The following is an 18,887-nucleotide window of genomic DNA, read 5'->3' as shown; positions in this document are numbered from 1 at the left end:
GACACAGCGTGCTTCCGACTCATCACACCCATTGCTGTTTCCTCCCCACACACTCCACGGGGCAATATTCTTACTACCCTTGTTTCTTTAATCACGCGGACTCCATACCACACCCACATCCGCCCAACCACTGGGTACAGATGTCAGCTTAACGTTCATTTTTTATTTACGTTTGGTTGAGTTGTCAACTAACGTGAATTCAACAAAAATGTGACCATGTCATCAGGATTTAAGTTAAACGTTGTGTATAAAAAAAATCCAATCAGTCTTCCACGTTAAAACAGATTTTTTGGGGGTTGAAATGAAGTGGAAACAACGTTGATTCAACCAGTGTGTGCGCAGTGGGCACCCATGTCATGATGAAGTTTCCACAGGGCTACAACAAGTTAAAAGGAAACAAGAAAAGGTTGAAGTTCATTATAAAACGTTTTAATAAATAAAACTGAGGTAGTGTCATTGGAATGGTTTGTTTCACAGTTTTGGTTATCAGTGTCCATACAATTCATTTAGGTTCCTATGGAAGAAAAGTTCCACAAAAGTTCCAATTAACGTACAATTTCAAATTAACTAAATATACATGTGAATGTATCATACGGTAGAACATTCAGAACATTTAATGGATCAATTTATGTAATAGGTCAAATGTTTAGATTACTAGGACCCACGGCAGTGATTAATAGCAAATGGTTGGTCTAGTATTTCCAGCATCATGGCGCACGTGTAGGCTATAAAAGTCCTTGTAACCAGCACTATTCAGTCGGTTTAGGCTTGTGCTGTGTATAGTATGCAGTCCTTTTCGACCAGGCCCAGCCCTAGAAAGTATTAGACCAAACAATGTTCTTCCATCTCCCTCTTTTGGCGCACAGCCAGCAGGGAAAGTCACAGCGGGAGAGCATGAACTCTTTTACTGTAACGATCAGTCACCTCTTTCACAGAACAAGCTCCAATTTTCCAAGAAATCTCCACTGAGTTCCCGGGACAGCCCCGTTTCCAACATTAGAGACCTATAGTGTCTGAACGCATATGCTGCCTCCTGTCTCTCTACCCGGCTCATACACGGATAGTTTTGCCCATGACGCATTCCTCCTGCTCGGTCACAAAATTGTATTTATGAACCCAAATCAAAGCAAACTCTTCATTGTCCCTTCAAAACGCTGCAATGGCTCTTAACATGGGCACCGGTGTAGCCAATGAGTCCCCACCGACACGGTAGCAGTTCACAGAGCTCGGTATGACGGTATTTCTCCCTTGCTCCATTTTCGCTTTCTTGCAGGGGAGGAAGTCTGGCTCCGCGGCCGCCTTGCCCCGTCTCTTCCTGACGTTACGGTCAGGCCTCGACGGGCCCCGGTTCTCCTTGTCTTCTCTACCTGCTGTTACACTGCAGTGCAGCGGGTGAGAGTTCGTTTCGTCCTCGGAGGATACTGCAATCTCCTGGGGCTGGGGGGTCGCGGGTAGTCCAGACAGAGACGAGGAAACCTCCCTCTCCAAACGATCTCCAGTTGTTTCCTCCATCGGCGACTCTTGCTGGATCGGCTCTGCTGCTGTCGTGGTTTCACAACTGGCCTGCGATGCGTGGTAGATATCCCGGGCGGACTGCATTACGAGCGTGAGCAGCAGGCTCCGGTGGAGACGGTGTCCCCCGCGCTGGGCGCGCGAGCTGTATAGTTTGCCTAGAGCGTGGACCATAATCCTCTTGGCCTCAGCGCTGACCTCCATGTTGTTGCTTATTATTGATCTTAAGACGTTTAGAGACTCTTTAATTTGATTGCCACAACTTTGGACCTTCCTTTACCGTTAGGGCCTAGATTCTCCAAACTTCACACACACAGACATGAACGTGCCGCTTTATTATAACTTCGCTGACGTCAGTGGCTCGCTGTCATCTGAGAGGTGTAAATTATTCCATGAGCTCCTCCTATTCCAAAAGCCCCACAAGAGCTGCGGATAACATGTAGTAGCCTCCTACACTACTATTTATGACCAGACATGTGTAGGTTGTGTTGAGGCTGTGTTAATTTGTACCACATTTGTTTGCATAATTGTGTAATTTGAACAACCGAATATGAATGCAAATCTGACTACTGTCAACAGGTCATATACACTGTACACTAGGCTAATGAAAAAACAGAAACTGAGAAACCAATGAAATTCATAAAATATCAGTGCCGTTTAGTTGTTGCATTGTCTTACTATCACTAGGCTAATTGTGTGTGTGTGTGTGTGTGTGTGTGGCATCTATTATTAAGTGGAAGGGCATTGCATTTAGTTTTCTTGTGTAAGTGGACTGCTGCTTTCTTGAACATGTCTCTCTTGCAAAATAGATTAGCCTCTAGGCTAATTAAAGGTTACATTTAAAAAAATGCATTTGAGACTGTTCCAAATTTTTTAATGAATCCTTTGAACAAAAATGATATGGCTAAAAGAATAACAGCCATGCCTCAATAGCCTTATATTTAGCTACTGGTATCAGGTCAAGACCACCAATCAAAGACATTATATCATGATTTTCTTCTTGGAAAAGCTATGTTGATAAATTACACTTGAATCTTCATGTTTTTCTTGTTTCACATTACTATAACATTACTCCCACGGAGGCTGTTTTTCAGAGAGGTTATCAACAGATGCCCAAAAAAGTACATCCGACGGGTAACCGAGGCGCGCGCACTGCCGTGGAAAACCCATGACGCCTAGGAGACCCTCGCTTCCATTGGCCATATAAAGTGTGAACCATTAGGGATTGCGTCAGAACACATCTCCTTATTTGGTGTTGTCAAGACTGTGCGCTCTGCTTCCCTGTGCCCAAATATGGGCATCGGGAGCGCGCTTAATCCAGTGGTGGCGCGTTTTGGGGTCAACTCAACTCATCTATTTTGGGATGCACATCTGGCAGCAAGGATGCGGCTGGAAATCTGACATTGATGAAAGGAGCAAGCAAGCCATGCTTCTCAGTGCTAATCAAACTATCAGTCAACTGTCTCTGGATTGGCAAAGAAAACGTTCTCCCTCAGCAAGCTTTCATTCATTTCACAACTTGTTCTCAACTGGCCTACCTGGTTAAATAAAGGTGAAATATATATATTTTTTGCATGACTTTTACATGGTTTCTTCAAGACCTAATACTTTATATTACATGAAAGGTAAACCAAACACTGAAATATAATGGTTCAGTTTCATATATGTTCATCCATGACAATGACAGACCTATGCTGTGTTCTATTAATACAGAAAGACCAGTTCAGACTGTGTTATTGTAATTTAGAGACTTTGTTTTGTATCCCATCAATCCAAAATCACACCTCTAGTATTTCCTGTCCTATCCTCCATCTGGACTCTTCGGTTCAATATGTCCCTGTCCAATAGAAGTTGTATGCATCATTTCTAAGTCAAGGTCCAAATGGAACCAAGAAGCATTCATTTGATGAGCTGTGATTTGATTCACTTACTATGCACTCCCTTGCCCACATTCCATTTAGTGCTCACTTTAAATGGCCCATCTTCATTATTGCCAAAATCACCACAACAGAGTGACCTTTGATCATGTCTAATTACAGCAGGTCGCAAACCTATAATTTACAAGTCAATCTTGTCAGTGGTACAAATATTTGGGAAAAAAGGAGCAAGGTCACAAATAATTTGTTACAAACCTTTTATTAAGATAGTTTTTTTTTAATCCATGTTGACATTTATCTTCATGATTTTTCTTTACAGTAGTTAATGTGCAATTACCTTGAATAATATTGGGTCACAGTTAAGGGGTTTCACAAAGTTATTGGCACTTGGAAAACAATGAGAACAGAATGAGCACTGGCGCTACAGGGTCACGGAGGGCAAGGAGCAGGGGCAGAGACATTGGGGACACTACTGCACTGGTTTCAATAAGCGGTGTGTGGGTATATACCTCATGCTGAGAGTGCACGACTAACAATTCAACTTTAGTGCCTCTATGTATAATATACAGTATATATCTATACATATATTCATATTTATATATGTATATGTGAAAAAGGTCCTTCTCCAAGCCTATATACACCACACTGGATACTGCCTTTGTTTGTCCATCCTGTTGAGATGTGTATGTTGGGGGAGGAGGGACATCTACCTGTAGGGATGGAGGATGGATGAGCTTGAACTGTCCTGTCCCACACAAACAAACATTCCTTTCTGTTCCTATAGTCTTGTGCTTCAGAGCTAAGAGAAGTAACCCTCTCCAAAACACACAAAACTGAACTTTGATCACTTAGTAACCAACTCAGTCATTGACTATGGTCGGTGGGGGAAATACTGTCATCTGGTGGTGGCTCCAGTACCACATGTGAACAGCAGGATGGTGAACAAGACTGGATCTGACCTTGTCCATAATATCATGGGATCTGTTCAGCAGGGTGAAATCAGACCCTGGTGTATAGGTTCAATAACAGGTGCAAAGTTTGTAATTCAGACCTCTATAGCGCCACACACCCACTACTACCCACCCACCTCCCCAAAAATCATTCCTACCAATAGACAAGAGACAGAACAGTGCCCTAGTCTTCCCATCACCCCTCCTGGAAGAACCTCTCATGGAACCCTCATCACAAACAATGAAAAAAATATACAGTTCTCTGTCTAGCTATCGGTGCTCTGTCTAACTATCGTACAGTTATCTTTCTTTCCTTTACAATTTTTTCTTCAGCAAGAAGTTGGTAAATCATTCACCACCTTCAATTAGTAGCATTTCTTTAAGGTCTTTACAGTACACGTTTCTTTAAAGAAAACAGAAAACATTAGCAATACAAGAAAACAAAGAAGAAAAAAACATAGTAAAAATGAACATTCTGATGGAGAGACAGTCTACAGCCATGACACCTATCTCCCTCCCTTCAGTCACACCAACTCAGTAGCACATTAGGCCAAAGCAACCATCATCATCCTCCTCCTCCTCTGACCTGTAGGCCAAATGCATGCTGGGAGCTCACACACACACACACACCAGTCTCCATGACATCTCGACAACACGCGAGACCAAGTAAAAAATAAAAAATATATTAAAAAAACAGTCCTCTTTCATCGCTTCCACACTGTTACACAATCACCCTACATAGGAAATCGCTAGACGAGCGTAGAAAGAAAGTCAGCTCAACGGTCCCAATATTTACAACAGGAGTCATCCCAGTGCATCCCACATCCACAGATCTGAGACGCAGGCTATGTTCCTATACTCTCTAAATGCACCCTTAAGTCCCTTCCCTGAAGTGCTTACATCAAGGAAAGGGAGGAAGGATGCCACTTAAAAGTATTTGAACAAGGCCATGCCTTTGCATGACCCTTGGGTTGATTCTCCACACAACACATCAAAACCCTTTATCAAAGGTGCAGGAAACATGGGTTCATCCCATTTAAAAAGGTGCTTCACCCCGCCTTTAACATATCCACCATTGTCCATTTTGGATTTACCAAGCGTGAGAGAGTGTTAAACAACAGCAATCAGGACAGAAATGTCATGCATAGAGTGGACCTGCTTCTCTGCCGTATGGAGAAAAGTGAATTGTGTCCGCTCTATACATCACTTTTCTATCTGAAGGTGTCTCACATCTTTTGGATTGCAAAGGTGTATGGAAGATGGTGTAGGTCATCGTTCACAAAGACAAGTGTCCCAGCAGAGGGAGTCTTAAACCAATCCAAAAGACTACCAGGTGGAGGACACACACACGTAAAAGCACACTCACTCACACACACGCACATCCACGTAAAGCGCACTCACACACATCAATCGCACAGGAACAAATATACTTTTCAGTCACATTCAAGGAATGAACACAAATGCTTGCTCTCGCACATATATGAGACTGTTTAAAACACACCAACATACTCCACCGGAATGCCAAACCCCCTGACCTCACCCCATCTCTCTTTGGAACACGTGTGTGTGTGTGTGTGTGTTACAACTCTGTCTCAAGCTGAACGACCTGCCACCTTTTAAACCCCATTCTACTCCCTCCTTCCCAACATCAACATAAGCAGGACCCACCCCTGCATATCCATGTCGATTAAAAAAGGCACATTCCATTATTCCAAAATGTTTTGCGGTCATTGAATCACCACCTCATGATGTGTAATGATGTCAGTAGTCTGCTTCAGAGCAAGTCACTAACCAACAGAGGGGTTAGCTAGCTAGCACGATAGTTGCAGCAGTCGACCAGTTGATTCAAGCTGTGCATTTTTACATTTAGCTGTGACTTCCGAGTAAGCAGTTTAGCTAGCATAGTAACGTCGCTAGCTCGCTAGCAAGCATAACAAAGTCAGTCATTGTTGTGAAAAGCCACATAGGTAGGCTTCCTTGACAATTTCCATAGAGAAAAAGGACAAGAATAAGATAATAAGCTATATTGGATTGCCGCAGGTAGAAAGTGCCCAGTTCTGTCTTAAAAACAGATATTTTTCAGTTCAATAGTTTGTCAAAACAAAAAACTCAAAAGGCCCTACGTTAAGACTTTTCTGGCCACTTGATCAATACCATATTTCTATGCAAAAATAGCACTTTTATTTATTTGCTTTTAAATCTTATTTTTCGGCGCAGGACTTTCTTTGCAAAAACAGCTGTTCAAAATACAATAAAACAACAGATTTAAAACCAATCCCTCTCTTTCTCTCTGTACACACCCACGGTTGTATAAATACATATTCAAAAAAAATATGACCGTCTTTTTCTGTTCCCCTTGGATTTCTTTACAATTATGGTACAACCTGTAGTCCTCATCTCTGGATCCATCGTATGTTACAAACAGACAAACGAGCTGTGATCAGAAAAGCTACAAGAAGAGAGACAGTACATTAAAACTGAGGGCATAATCATTTTGTTCTGGTCACAGAAGGGTGTGGGGTTGGTGGGTTAGGGGTCTTTCTATCGCTCCCTCTCTCCCCTTTTCTCTTTCTCTCATTCTAGAGAGAAACTACAGTCTCTCTCATATCCATAGAGTAGTTATCTTTCTGTCGGTTTGTTTTTCCTCAAGAGGTTGGGATACAATCGTTCAGACTGACATTGTGCAATGCTGCTGACATCTACATTCAAAACCAGGGGAATGTGTTTTGATATGGTGAGGCAGGAATTTGGTTAATCCCCCAAAAATACTGCATCCCCACAAACCCATCACCCTTTCTCTACCCCCATACTAATATACAGCAGAAACCATATTGGAAGTTACGATTGCTTGGACTCTCGCTTTCAAAATTAAAGCATAGCTTCCTGGTTAACATCCAGGTAACAACCCCTGTTTCCCCTAGCAACGTTTCAGAGTCACATGTCGGAGGTGGAGGATCAAAAGGCCAAAGGGTCAGGGGGATGGGCCACACCACCAGAGGAGAAGAAAGGAGTACAGGGAAATATAGGTATTCATCATCATCATCATCGTCTTCTAAACACTTCTGTACTCCACCTCCAGATCTAAAACAAAGTGCCTCCGTCGCTGCCCACCCCCTGCAGCGACTCGCCGGACGAGCCGCCCGTCTCGGCGCCCTCCAGGGAGTTGGGTTCAAAGGTTGGCTCCGCCCCTAGGGCGTCGGCCTCCATCTTGGCGTCGGGGAGGAAGGCGGAGTACGCGTCACCCTCGGCCATGAGCAGCTTCAGCTTGGGGATCCAGCTCTTGCGGACGACGCGGCGGGCGTTGGTGCACATGTCCGCCGCGATGGCGTTCATCTCGCTCTCCTTGAAGCTTGTGGCGAAGTTCTGGCTGTAGACTGATGGAGGGAGGAGAGAGAGGGGAGGAAGGAATGAGGGAGGGAAGCAGGGGAATATAGAGAGAATAAGAGAGAAAAGAGGAAAAGACCAGAGAGTTAGGATTGATGAGCCCAATCATAAATCAGCCGTTCATTTGTACTAACAAAAAGGCACTTGTGTTTAAGTGAAACACTCACATTTGACTGCGTGCAACACTCTGTTGTCCAGGGGCTTGCGGCTGGGGTCGTTAGTGGAGGAGCGGATTCCTGTTCCACAGCTGTTAGCCAGAGTATTCCTGACAGGGAGAGAGTATAATGATACCTTTATAAACATACAGACATCCATCAACTGTTAACACACACACACACACGTCAGACGTATAAATACACGGTGGCAGGCAGGCAGGCACACACACAAGTATAAACATACACACACATCAGACGTATAAACACACACACACACACACAGTCAGACGTATAAACACCACTTGTCAGACGTATAAACACCCACACTTGTCAGACGTATAAACACCCACACTTGTCAGACGTATAAACACCCACACTTGTCAGACGTATAAACACCCACACTTGTCAGACGTATAAACACCCACACTTGTCAGACGTATAAACACCCACACTTGTCAGACGTATAAACACCCACACTTGTCAGACGTATAAACACCCACACTTGTCAGACGTATAAACACCCACACTTGTCAGACGTATAAACACCCACACTTGTCAGACGTATAAACACCCACACTTGTCAGACGTATAAACACCCACACTTGTCAGACGTATAAACACCCACAGACACGTCAGACGTACAAACACACACAGACACGTCAGATGTGTGAGAGAGAGAGAGAGAGAGACACACTAACCTGTCGAAGAAGGCAGCCAGCAGCCTCCTGAGCAACACCTTGTGTCTGGTCCCTGCACTCACATGACAGTTCATCAGCTGGGCTCGAGATATGAACACACACGTACCTGCAGAGACACACACGCACACACACTAGTGAGAATCATCAACAAAAACAAAAACACAGAACAGTGTCACCATGGACTACTCCAGACACTACCCCTATTGAAATTCTACACACACAAACCTGGATATACCCCTCAAACACCACACACACACCATCTGTAAAACACACACAGACACGTCCTGTTTCAAAGAAGAACACACACACTGAAACATAGACCCAAACACCCATCCTGGGTCTGACTCGGCATAATAAACAAACAAGCAGCAGGCCAAACAGATGGGAATACTTGACTGTAGTCCACATGTAGACTGACAGTGTACTCTAGGACAAGGTGGCAGTGGAACGTAACATAGGCTCCCAGAGAGGCCTCGACGTGGCTAATATTAACCACACTGACACATGCCTCATCTCTTACATACAGTCATCTCACAGTAAGGACCACTCTCAGTGTACTGCAGAACCAGGCCATGTCCCATTTCACTAGTCATGTAAGGACCACTCTCAGTGTACTGCAGAACCAGGCCATGTCCCATTTCACTAGTCATGTAAGGACAACTACTACAGTAGACTATAGTAAACACTAAGAGTACCAAACATTATGAACACCTTCCCAAATATAGAGTTGCAACCCCCTTTTGCCCTTTTGCTCAATTTGTCGGGACAAGGGGTCAAAAGTGTTCCACAGGGATGCTGGCCCATGTTGACTCCAATGCTTCTCACAGTTGAATCACGTTGGGTGGTGGACCATTCTCGATAGACACAGGAAACTGTTGAGCATGAAAAACCAAGCAGTGTTGCAGTTCTTGACCCAAACTGGTGCCCCTGGCACCTACTACCATACCCCGTTCAAAGGCACTTAAATATGTTGTCTTGCCCATTCACGCTCTGAATGGCACACATACACAATACATGTCTCAAGGCTTAATTATGCTTGTTCAACCCATCTCCACCCCTTAATCTACACTGATTGAAGTGGATTTAACAAGGGACATCAATAAGGGATCATAGCTGGTCAGTCTGTCATTGAAAGAGCAGGTGTTCTTAACGTTTTCTACACTCAGTACACTGCTTATACCCTATCTTCATTTGATCACTGTTGTTGCAGAGAAGATGCAAACTAGTGTTTGTTTCCTTTAAAAAGGCTTCCATTTTAACATTTCAGACTAGATTCACCCTAACGGAAAATCTATCAACCCCTACAACATGTCCATTCATTATAATCCTCATAATAATTCACATTTCCTGTTGGTGCAGGATTAGTTTCCTGCTGTTCAAATTAAGATCTTTAACAAGGCCACAATCCACTTCGGTCCCTAGACCCTTCTCTGACCCTTCTCCTACTCCAGTTCTGAAATGACAGAATGGATCCACACACACTGACCTGAGACAAGCTCTAGTTTCTCTGCGGGGTCCCCCTCCTCGTATAGTTTGGGGTGGCAGCGGTTGCCTATCTGTGTGATGAGCTCAGCGGGGAGAGACGACAGGTCCTGGCGACCCCGCATACGACCCCGGGTCTCTGAGTGGTCCGGCAGGGCCTCCACACGCTCACCAGCTACCAGAGGGAGAAAGACGTGTGTTAGATCTGGTCTGACCTTACACACACACACACACACACACACACACACACACACGTCGGTACCTGCGGCACCCACGTTGAGCATGCTGTACATGGTGTACATGTTACAGATCTGCCTGTACTGCTCCTCCGTCTGCTCCTCCGTCACCTCCTCCTCTTCCTCCTCGTCATGGTAACTGATAGGCGAGTCACTGGTGTAGGCGCTCATCGTGCCCGGGCTGGCGCCCTCCGATGCCACGTTGCTCATGGAGACCACACTCCCGTTGGACCCGCTGCCGTGACCCCCAACCCCTGATCCTATCCCCGCCCCGCTGGCCCCCATCCCCATGGCCAGTGCCAGCGCCCCCGAGCTCTGGATGGCACTCCCTCGCACGGACTCCTGGGAAAAGCGGGCGGCCTTCCTGGACCCGCCTCCACCTGAGCCCCCTCCACCCCCGTCTCGGCTGCTGCCGCCCTCCCACAAGCGCTTGGCCACAGGGGTGCACACCACCGAGTAGGGCGAGGCTTCTGATTGGTTACCCTGCTGCTCTGTCTTCACCCGCATTACGAGGGGGAGGGGGGTAAGGCAGGAGGCGGGGCGACTGCCAGTCCCCGCGGCAACAGTTTGAGTGACGGGGCTCTGGGGTTCGGAGGGCGGAGCCTCCTCGGCTTGCAGGCCCTGGGAGTCACAGCTGGGCGAGGAAACCTGGAGGAGGAATATGGAGAGAATACATTTATCAATAGTTTATTATGGAAATATAAATATACTGTATATGCAAATACTTGCAATGATTGTGATAAGTGGTTGTTTACGCATCTCAGTTGAGTGTACTGTCGCTCTGTAAACGCCTGGTAGAGTTCTGCTAAACACGTTCAAAATGTATCAGGGTTTCTGAACATGTGGCGCCGGACACTTGATCAGCAACATTTTCATTTACCGGAAACATTTGCATTTGGTGCATAGCGTGATTAGGGCGTCCACCCACGGTGCTCAGAACGACAGCAATCACATTTAGAATACGGTCATTCATATTAACAGAACATGCAAGTCGAGGATGCAACGATGTGCGGTCCTTCTGATGTGCACTTCAAACACATTTACTTTTCCTCAGCCAACAAGATGAGTAACCAACAGCAAAATCACTAGCTTGTGTCAATCTACTATAGTAAAAATGTTTAGGCTACCTACCTATTCTATTGGTCAGCTTGTTGAGAATAAATAGCCTATTTTAAACAGACTCTGGGCCAGTTGTGGGCCGAAATTCATCAGTAGGCCTAAGCTACATAAAACGCAATGAGTCTGAGACAACAGATCACAACGTTTAGTTTAAAATGTCGATAAACTATTATTTCTTCACATTATAAGCGCAGCACTGTGCACAAGGCAGTAGGCTATGCACGAATGTTTGTTCCATAACGCAATTAGCAGGAAAACAGCATTATCAAAAGGCCACTACACATGCGAGCGGTTTCATGTAACAGATGAAAATATCCGTTAGAAATTTAGAACGAGAGGAGATCTAATAGGCTACTTTGAAGCAACGTAAGACATGCCGAAATGTGTATTAAAACATTCAGGTTTCAAACAATTAAGTATATATTTTCAAAATGCATACTGCCTCCAGCTCATTGCAAAGTGGTGTGTGACGCGCTGATGAAGCCTGCCTTCTGTTGCCGTGTGATGCAGCGTTCAAAGCAACTGAGAAATCTCTGACTTCTGACTTCAGTGCGTTCAAGACAACTGGGAACTGGGGAAAAAAACAAGCTCTGACTGGGAGAAGAGTTTTGAACAGTCATCCAACTCGGAATTCCAACTCAGGAAATCAGGCCTCTTTCCAGAGCCCCGAAGTCGTAATAATTTGACCTCGTATTTTAAAGATACTGTACATACAAATATACTGTACACACGTACCAATTTACTTCCACTAAATTATGCAGATTACCCAATAGACCGATAAGCATGACCCGTCAAATGTATTTCCATCAATAAATAGGCTGAAAAGCATTATTTCACAATTGGATTTTCTCTTCTCCCTAGCAGTTGGCCGACGCAAATGTTATTTATCTGCATTATTTTTTTTATACGGACAAAAGCAATCTATTACAGGCTAACAGAAACCCTGGTATGTATGTGCGTATTATTCTAAGACCTCTGAATAAAGAGCACAGAATAACGGCACAACCTGTGGTCACTGTGTATGATTGTGATGCAGGACAAGGCTCCCCTTTGAAGGAGGCCTCCTACCCTTAAAGGAAAACTCCACCCAAAACCAATATTTTGGTAAAATGTTTTGCAGCCGGTATCACATGATGCAAAATGCATCATAAAGTCTGTATTTCTGTATTTTGAAAGTTATATATCTTGAAAAGTTGATTGCTGACATGCAAAACATTTCTGGACTATATCAACAATGGACTAATGAAACAAATACCAAAATATCGTTTTTGGGTGGAGTTTTCCTTTAAACATGCTTGGGTTGTTAAAAAGGCTATATAAAACCCATGTATTATTACCTTGAGGAAGAACTCTGTGCCCTTCTCCATGATCTGCTGGATCTGCAGGAAGCCTGCGGTGTACATGAGGAGGAACTGGTCTCCCACTGTCATGCTGAGGCGGCCTGTGTAGCAAAAGGCCAGGATCTGCTGGAAGCTCTGGGGCTGGACGGCCGGGGGGAGTTCCACCACTGTGGGGGTCTTGGAGCCGCTGCCTCCCCCAGTGCTGAAGAGGTCCCGGAAATAAGAGCTGCTGGCCGCAAGCACGGCACGGTGAGCCTGGAGGAGAAGGAGGGAGGAGTAAGAAGATTCTATAGAGTTATGAGTTATATAAGGAATGTTTCCTTTGTTTGAACGATACATTTATTTTAAAACTGTGTGGTTGATCTTTTGGGAGGTGCAAAATGTCATGATTCTGATCATTCAGATTCTGATTCAGTGAATCGATTTTCTCTGTTATTTTTCTAACATCAATAAATGTTGACCAATAATGGCAAGTCATGAAGGGCAACGGGATAATAAACTCATAAAAATCAATCCGTTACCGCCGGGATAGACCCATAGATAAATAATGGGTCTTGTACATCAGAACACTAAAAAACGAAATGTACATTATAGTACACAATCTACGTAATTCACACAGTAATATCCCACCTTGAAGGCGTGTCCCTTGACGACCACGGAGACGTCGCAGTAGAGCCCCTGGAGACGCTGCTCGTTCAGACACTCCAGGACGTTGTTGCCAAAGTTAGGAATCGCCATCTGAAGGGTCTGGGCCATGGTGCGCTACGCACACCACCACAGGGTCTGGAGGGAGAGAGAGATATCAGCAACATATTTTAAAAGAGCCAATTAAATCAGTTACCAATCTTCTGCATGAGGCTGACCCATTTGTCCCCAACCTAATGAAGCAACAAACAGTAATGCCCTGTACTTAACCTATATCATGGATTCCGGCACCATTGGTACAATGAACAAAAATATAAATGTAACATGTAAAGTGTTGGTCCCATGTTTCATGAGCTGAAATAAAAGATCCCAGGAATGTTCCATACTTACAAAAAGCTTATTTATCTCAAATGTTGTGCATCATTTTTGTATGTCTCTTAGTGGGCATTTCTCCTTTGCCAAGATAATCCATTCACCTGACAGGTGTGGCATATCAAGAACCTGATTAAACAGCATGACCATTACACAGTTGCACCTTGTGCTGGGGACAATAAAAGGCCATTTAAAATGTGCAGTTTTGTCACACAACACAATGCCACAGATGTCTCAAGTTTGGAGGGAGTGGGCAATTGGCATGTTGAATACAGGAATGTCGACCAGAGCTGTTGCCAGATAATTGAATGTTCATTTCTCTACCATAAGCGGTCTCCAACGTCGTTTCAGAGAATTTAGCAGTACGTCCAACCAGCATTACAACCGCAGACCACATGTAAACACGCCAGCCCAGGACCTCCACATCTGGCTTCTTTACGTGGGGGATTGTCTGAGACCAGCCACCTGGACAGCTGATGAAACTGAGGAGCCTTTCTGTGTGTAATAAAGCCATTTTGTGGGGAAAAACTGATTGGCTGGGCCTGGCTCCCCAGTGGCTGGGCCTGGCTCCCCAGTGGCTGGGCCTGGCTCCCCAGTGGCTGGGCCTGGCTCCCCAGTGGCTGGGCCAATGCCCTCCAAGGCCCACCCATGGTTGCACCTCTGCCCAGTCATGTGAAATCCATAGATTAGGGCCTAATTTATTTATTTCAATTGACTGATTTCCTTATATAAACTGTAACTCTGTAAAATCTTTGAAATTGTTGAGCTCATATTTTTGTTCACTATAACAAGTAACATGGTACTAGTGGTGCATGTTACAATCAATGAGAAACCACTAAGAAGGAGGGCCTAATTATCAAGTAATTTAACTACTATTACCATATCATTTCTAAGGAGACCAGGTAGATAGAGGGCTGTAAAATAATGCCCAACCATAGTACCCATCATACGGAGAGGAAATCCTATCAGCTCATCACTGACCTTAACACTAACAGACAGCACCCTCCAATGGACAAAACATGTTTAGTGATGATACCCATTTGGAAGCAACTGAAGTGAACCTAACGCTTTCATTTGTCATTCAGACAAAGTAAACCATTTCACAGTGTGTTTTGAGCAGAAAGGAGACCCTTAAAATACTATTTGAAAAGCCTACTTTTCCATATGTAGCAAATGTCAATTCCCATACACACCTACACACGTCTTATTATTCTGAAAAGTGAAAGCATATCACTTCTATCTGCTATATATATAGGCCTAAAACTGTCTAAAACCAATTCAGAGATGTTATTTGATTGTAAAATGTGTGTTTACATCTGTGTAAATATCCTACTCCTACAGTACTACCATGTGGGTTTGTTTGAATTGCCCATAACCTATTCTCTCAAACATACAACAACCTAAACCTGCAGCCCACTAATATTTCATAGGCCTATGCTCTAAAGTCAATAGAAATTAAAGGTCTGTCATTCCTCTCGACAACATCATATAGAATGGCGTGTGTGGATGAAGAGGAGGAGACAAAGACAGTGAGCCACTCTGAACTATTAAGATACACTGAACTTTTTAAGGGTGCAGGCACCTCCTCTCCCCTCCCACTATCTCTGAAGCTCAGCACAGACATCCACCTCAGCTAACCCCATAACAACCATAAACAGCACAGACATCCACCTCAGCTAACCCCATAACAACCATAAACAGCACAGACATCCACCTCAGCTAACCCCAAAACAACCATAAACAGCACAGACATCCACCTCAGCTTACCCCAAAACAACCATAAACAGCACAGACATCCACCTCAGCTAACCCCATAACAACCATAAACAGCACAGACATCCACCTCAGCTAACCCCAAAACAACCATAAACAGCACAGACATCCACCTCAGCTTACCCCAAAACAACCATAAACAGCACAGACATCCACCTCAGCTAACCCCATAACAACCATAAACAGCACAGACATCCACCTCAGCTTACCCCAAAACAACCATAAACAGCACAGACATCCACCTCAGCTAACCCCATAACAACCATAAACAGCACAGACATCCACCTCAGCTTACCCCATAACACGGGCATGGGGCCACCCATACTGAATGTGTCACTGTCAACTAGTCACTTTTCATAAAAGCATCTGATTCGCTAACTGATGCTATAGGCTATTATTGCATACATTACACATGCATGTTCTAGCATGCATCTATGAACCCACACGCAGTCACCTGCTTATAGACACACACACCATTGACGGGGTGGATACTATGTGGCAGCATTAACAGACCGTTAGAATCTTCTCACCTAGTGAAACACAAGATTTACAAGAAGTCTGACTAACATATTAAAGGTGAAGTAAGCGGCCCAACATATAAGCCTCGTTTTGGGATCCAGCCAGCCACACTGGTAAAAGAAACACCGTCTTTGTCTCCATCCCTCTCTCTTATGCCCTCTCGCAAAAACACAGATGCGCACTCACACACACCAACGCAAACAAACACACACACATTCACACACACACACTAAACAATACTGCCTGTTTACAGTTTGGCAGGACACACACACAGAATAGAATAAAGCCTGGGTGTGTTTGTGGAGTTTGCACTGAGAGAGCGACCAAGGAGGGTAGGAGAGGGGCCTGAACAAGGGCTGTGCCCAGAAAAGGGGTCATGTCAGGCACAGCAGCCAGGTTAGAGGGCAGAGGAGGAGAAGTTCAGTTCACCCACTGCCTCACATCTCATACCGGGCAGTGGAGTCAGTCACAAAACTAGGTCACACAGTGTCAACATAAGTGCCAGTCTTTTCACAGGAGCCTCAAGAATGTTTTACCAGCATTTAAAATGCAGCCACAGCTTATGTGATGTTGTGATGGACCAAGGACCGACGTATTTGTGATCTTATAGAAAGTAAAAATATTTTCCAGTTTATCCACACTCCTAGACGATAGTCTGTGAAAACACCAACTGCTAAATTAATTTAGATTGCCTTACAGATTATTAGAGAGGGTTGCATGGGTGGTGGCCAGCAGCATACCACCCTGCATCCCACTGTTGGCTTGCCTCTGAGGCTAAGCAAGGTCCTGGTCAGTCCCTGGATGGGAGTAGGGGGCACTACTGCCTCTGGTTGAAGGAGATCCCAATGCCCCAGGGCAGTGATTGGGGACATTGCCCTGTGTAGGGTGACATGTTTCAAACGGGACATTAAGCAATGACTCTCTGTGGTCACTAAAGATCCCATGGCACTTATTGTAAGAGTAGGGGTGTTATGTTAACCCCGGTGTCCTGGATACATTTCCAAACTGGCATCACCAGCTTTCACACATTCACACCTCCCCTCTCCTCTTTAACAATATCCAGGTCATTGCTTTAAATTAGAACGTGTTCAGTCAATTTACCTGGTAAAATAAAGGTAAAAAAAATAAGGTGCTGGCACAACTATTTTATAGGCATTTCCTGGTTTCAAAACCCATGTCTACTGTAAGGATATAGCTTGCCTGCTATAAATGTTGCCTACACACAATGCAACTATCAATTCAATGTTTACTTTTCTTATTGAAGGGCTACTGATCATCATTGAAATACATTATTCATCGTTTCAATGAATTCGAGTAGCATGCAAATTGATATAGGCATGCTCAAATTGATCACATCGAAAACTGTTCCCGAACCACATTCATTAAATACCAATTAAATTAAACAGTTCAAAGCAAACCTCTTAAGTGATAGCTAGCTGTTACTAGCTATAAATTGTATCTCCAGCGAGTTGCGTTTTGACCAGGATACAAGATCAAACCGCGGCGATAGCTGTCTGTGTACGGAGGTGACCGCCGCGCCGTGTGCCAGTCTGCCCGCTCGGAGTGCTCCACTGGCACGGGCCGGGGGGCGACAGAGAATGGCAGTGACTGCAGCAACACGCGATCCAGGAGCGCCACGGCGTTTGCCAGCTGTCAAAAAAGTATACGGATATAATAACGAACTTTAATCAGTTTGAAAAGGTCCACATCTTTCGCTTTTAGTCCCGTCTTTCATTGCAATATACGCATCCCATCCGCAGGCCTGTGAATCGGGTGCCTGTCAGGACTAGCTAAGCTAGCTAAACTAGCAAGCTAACATAGCACTGCTAAAATATTTTGGGCTCGCCCCAGCGCACCATCCACCTCATGCACTCAGACAACCGCACAGTATCCGCTGCTTCCGCGATTACCCACGAATTAAAAACAACAGATTGTCACAAACTGTATCGATGAGGTTGACAGTTGTCCCACGGTGTCAGCTATCGATTCCAAATCGTATTTATTTAAATATTTTGGGGATGGGGAAATGACTCCCACTGCTATACTCCATTTTACCGACATCAACAGGTCATCTCAGGACACGCAGCAGCTGAGGGCGAGCCAGACGGAACCAGGGCGGCACAGAACAGGGGTGTTTCAAGTCGGTAGACAAGACATCTATTTAACCACTTCTCACCAATGTGATAGATGGCCAAAATATTTGTCTCTGAAACGTACAATTATTTTAATCGTTTAGCTCACGTAAATTCTTACAATTGACGGTACATAAAAATATTTGATCGTGCACTGTAAAAAGTTTTCGATCATATGCCGAGGAGAAAGTAGCCACAAAGGCATGTGGGGCTCGGAAGTCGCAAACCGGTGAGGTGTTTAAAGTTTGTGATGGTGCCATCCTCTTACCAACCCATCCCCCATCGCACACCTTTCCCAAAACAATAGTTTACCCCCACGAAACATTCCGAACCCATCTGATATCTGCCCCAAACCGCGGTGCCAACTAGGGACACCGGTCTAGCCCCGGCGTCGTAGCCCACCGCCCCAGCATCCTCGTACGACCCCAACAGACATCCTCATTCTCCAGCAGATACTCACCCCCTAGCTGGGAAACTGATCCAAAGCGTTTCAATGGAGGATTCGATAGTCCTCTCCCCGCAATATCTTGCTACAGGCAGCCAGCCATTCGTTGTGAGCAATGGCGAGACGCCGATCGCAGAGCTATCGAGGGCGGAACAGTGTCCCAGGGGATTGCGGAGCTCCGAGTCACCGATCGCGCAGAACAGAAAGACAAGCATGACGCGCTCATCATTCAATCGCATGATCGTCTC

At 44.9% G+C, this 18,887-nt stretch overlaps 2 protein-coding genes across 3 annotated transcripts; both read right to left on the bottom strand.

Annotated features, from left to right (window-relative positions):
* Positions 1 to 407: 407 nt before the first annotated feature.
* Positions 408 to 1,836, bottom strand: LOC139365085 (immediate early response gene 2 protein-like). Its single transcript, XM_071102458.1, has one exon. It carries the CDS (start codon positions 1,714 to 1,716, stop codon positions 1,147 to 1,149), a length of 570 nt encoding a protein of 189 aa, XP_070958559.1. The 5' UTR covers positions 1,717 to 1,836; the 3' UTR covers positions 408 to 1,146.
* A 1,796-nt stretch (positions 1,837 to 3,632) lies between these two features.
* LOC139365084 (nucleus accumbens-associated protein 1-like) lies at positions 3,633 to 18,887 on the bottom strand. Of its 2 annotated transcripts, none has more exons than XM_071102457.1 (8): positions 18,655 to 18,887; positions 13,384 to 13,536; positions 12,751 to 13,008; positions 10,321 to 10,942; positions 10,063 to 10,233; positions 8,577 to 8,682; positions 7,891 to 7,988; positions 3,633 to 7,713 (listed from the first exon to the last, which is right to left on the bottom strand). In XM_071102457.1, exons 2-8 carry the CDS (start codon positions 13,507 to 13,509, stop codon positions 7,421 to 7,423), a joined length of 1,674 nt encoding a protein of 557 aa, XP_070958558.1. In that variant the 5' UTR covers positions 13,510 to 13,536; positions 18,655 to 18,887; the 3' UTR covers positions 3,633 to 7,420. The 2 variants fall into 2 exon arrangements, with proteins under 2 accessions (XP_070958558.1, XP_070958557.1); XM_071102456.1 differs by lacking the exon at positions 18,655 to 18,887 and adding an exon at positions 17,481 to 18,126.

This window comes from Oncorhynchus clarkii, chromosome 13 (genome assembly GCF_045791955.1).
Source record: "Oncorhynchus clarkii lewisi isolate Uvic-CL-2024 chromosome 13, UVic_Ocla_1.0, whole genome shotgun sequence".
NCBI classification, from domain to species: Eukaryota; Metazoa; Chordata; class Actinopteri; order Salmoniformes; family Salmonidae; genus Oncorhynchus; species Oncorhynchus clarkii.
This window is presented reverse-complemented; position numbering and strand designations above follow the sequence as displayed.

Coding starts and splice junctions, on each gene's coding strand:
- LOC139365085 (XM_071102458.1), bottom strand. CDS start 1,716: ATGGAGGTCAGCGCTGAGGCCAAGAGGATTATGGTCCACGCTCTAGGC.
- LOC139365084 (XM_071102457.1), bottom strand. CDS start 13,509: ATGGCCCAGACCCTTCAGATGGCGATTCCTAACTTTGGCAACAACGTC. Junction 13,009..13,383: donor TCAAGGGACACGCCTTCAAG/GTGGGATATTAC, acceptor CTTCTCCTCCAG/GCTCACCGTGCCGTGCTTGC. Junction 7,714..7,890: donor AGTGTTGCACGCAGTCAAAT/GTGAGTGTTTCA, acceptor TCCCTCCATCAG/TCTACAGCCAGAACTTCGCC.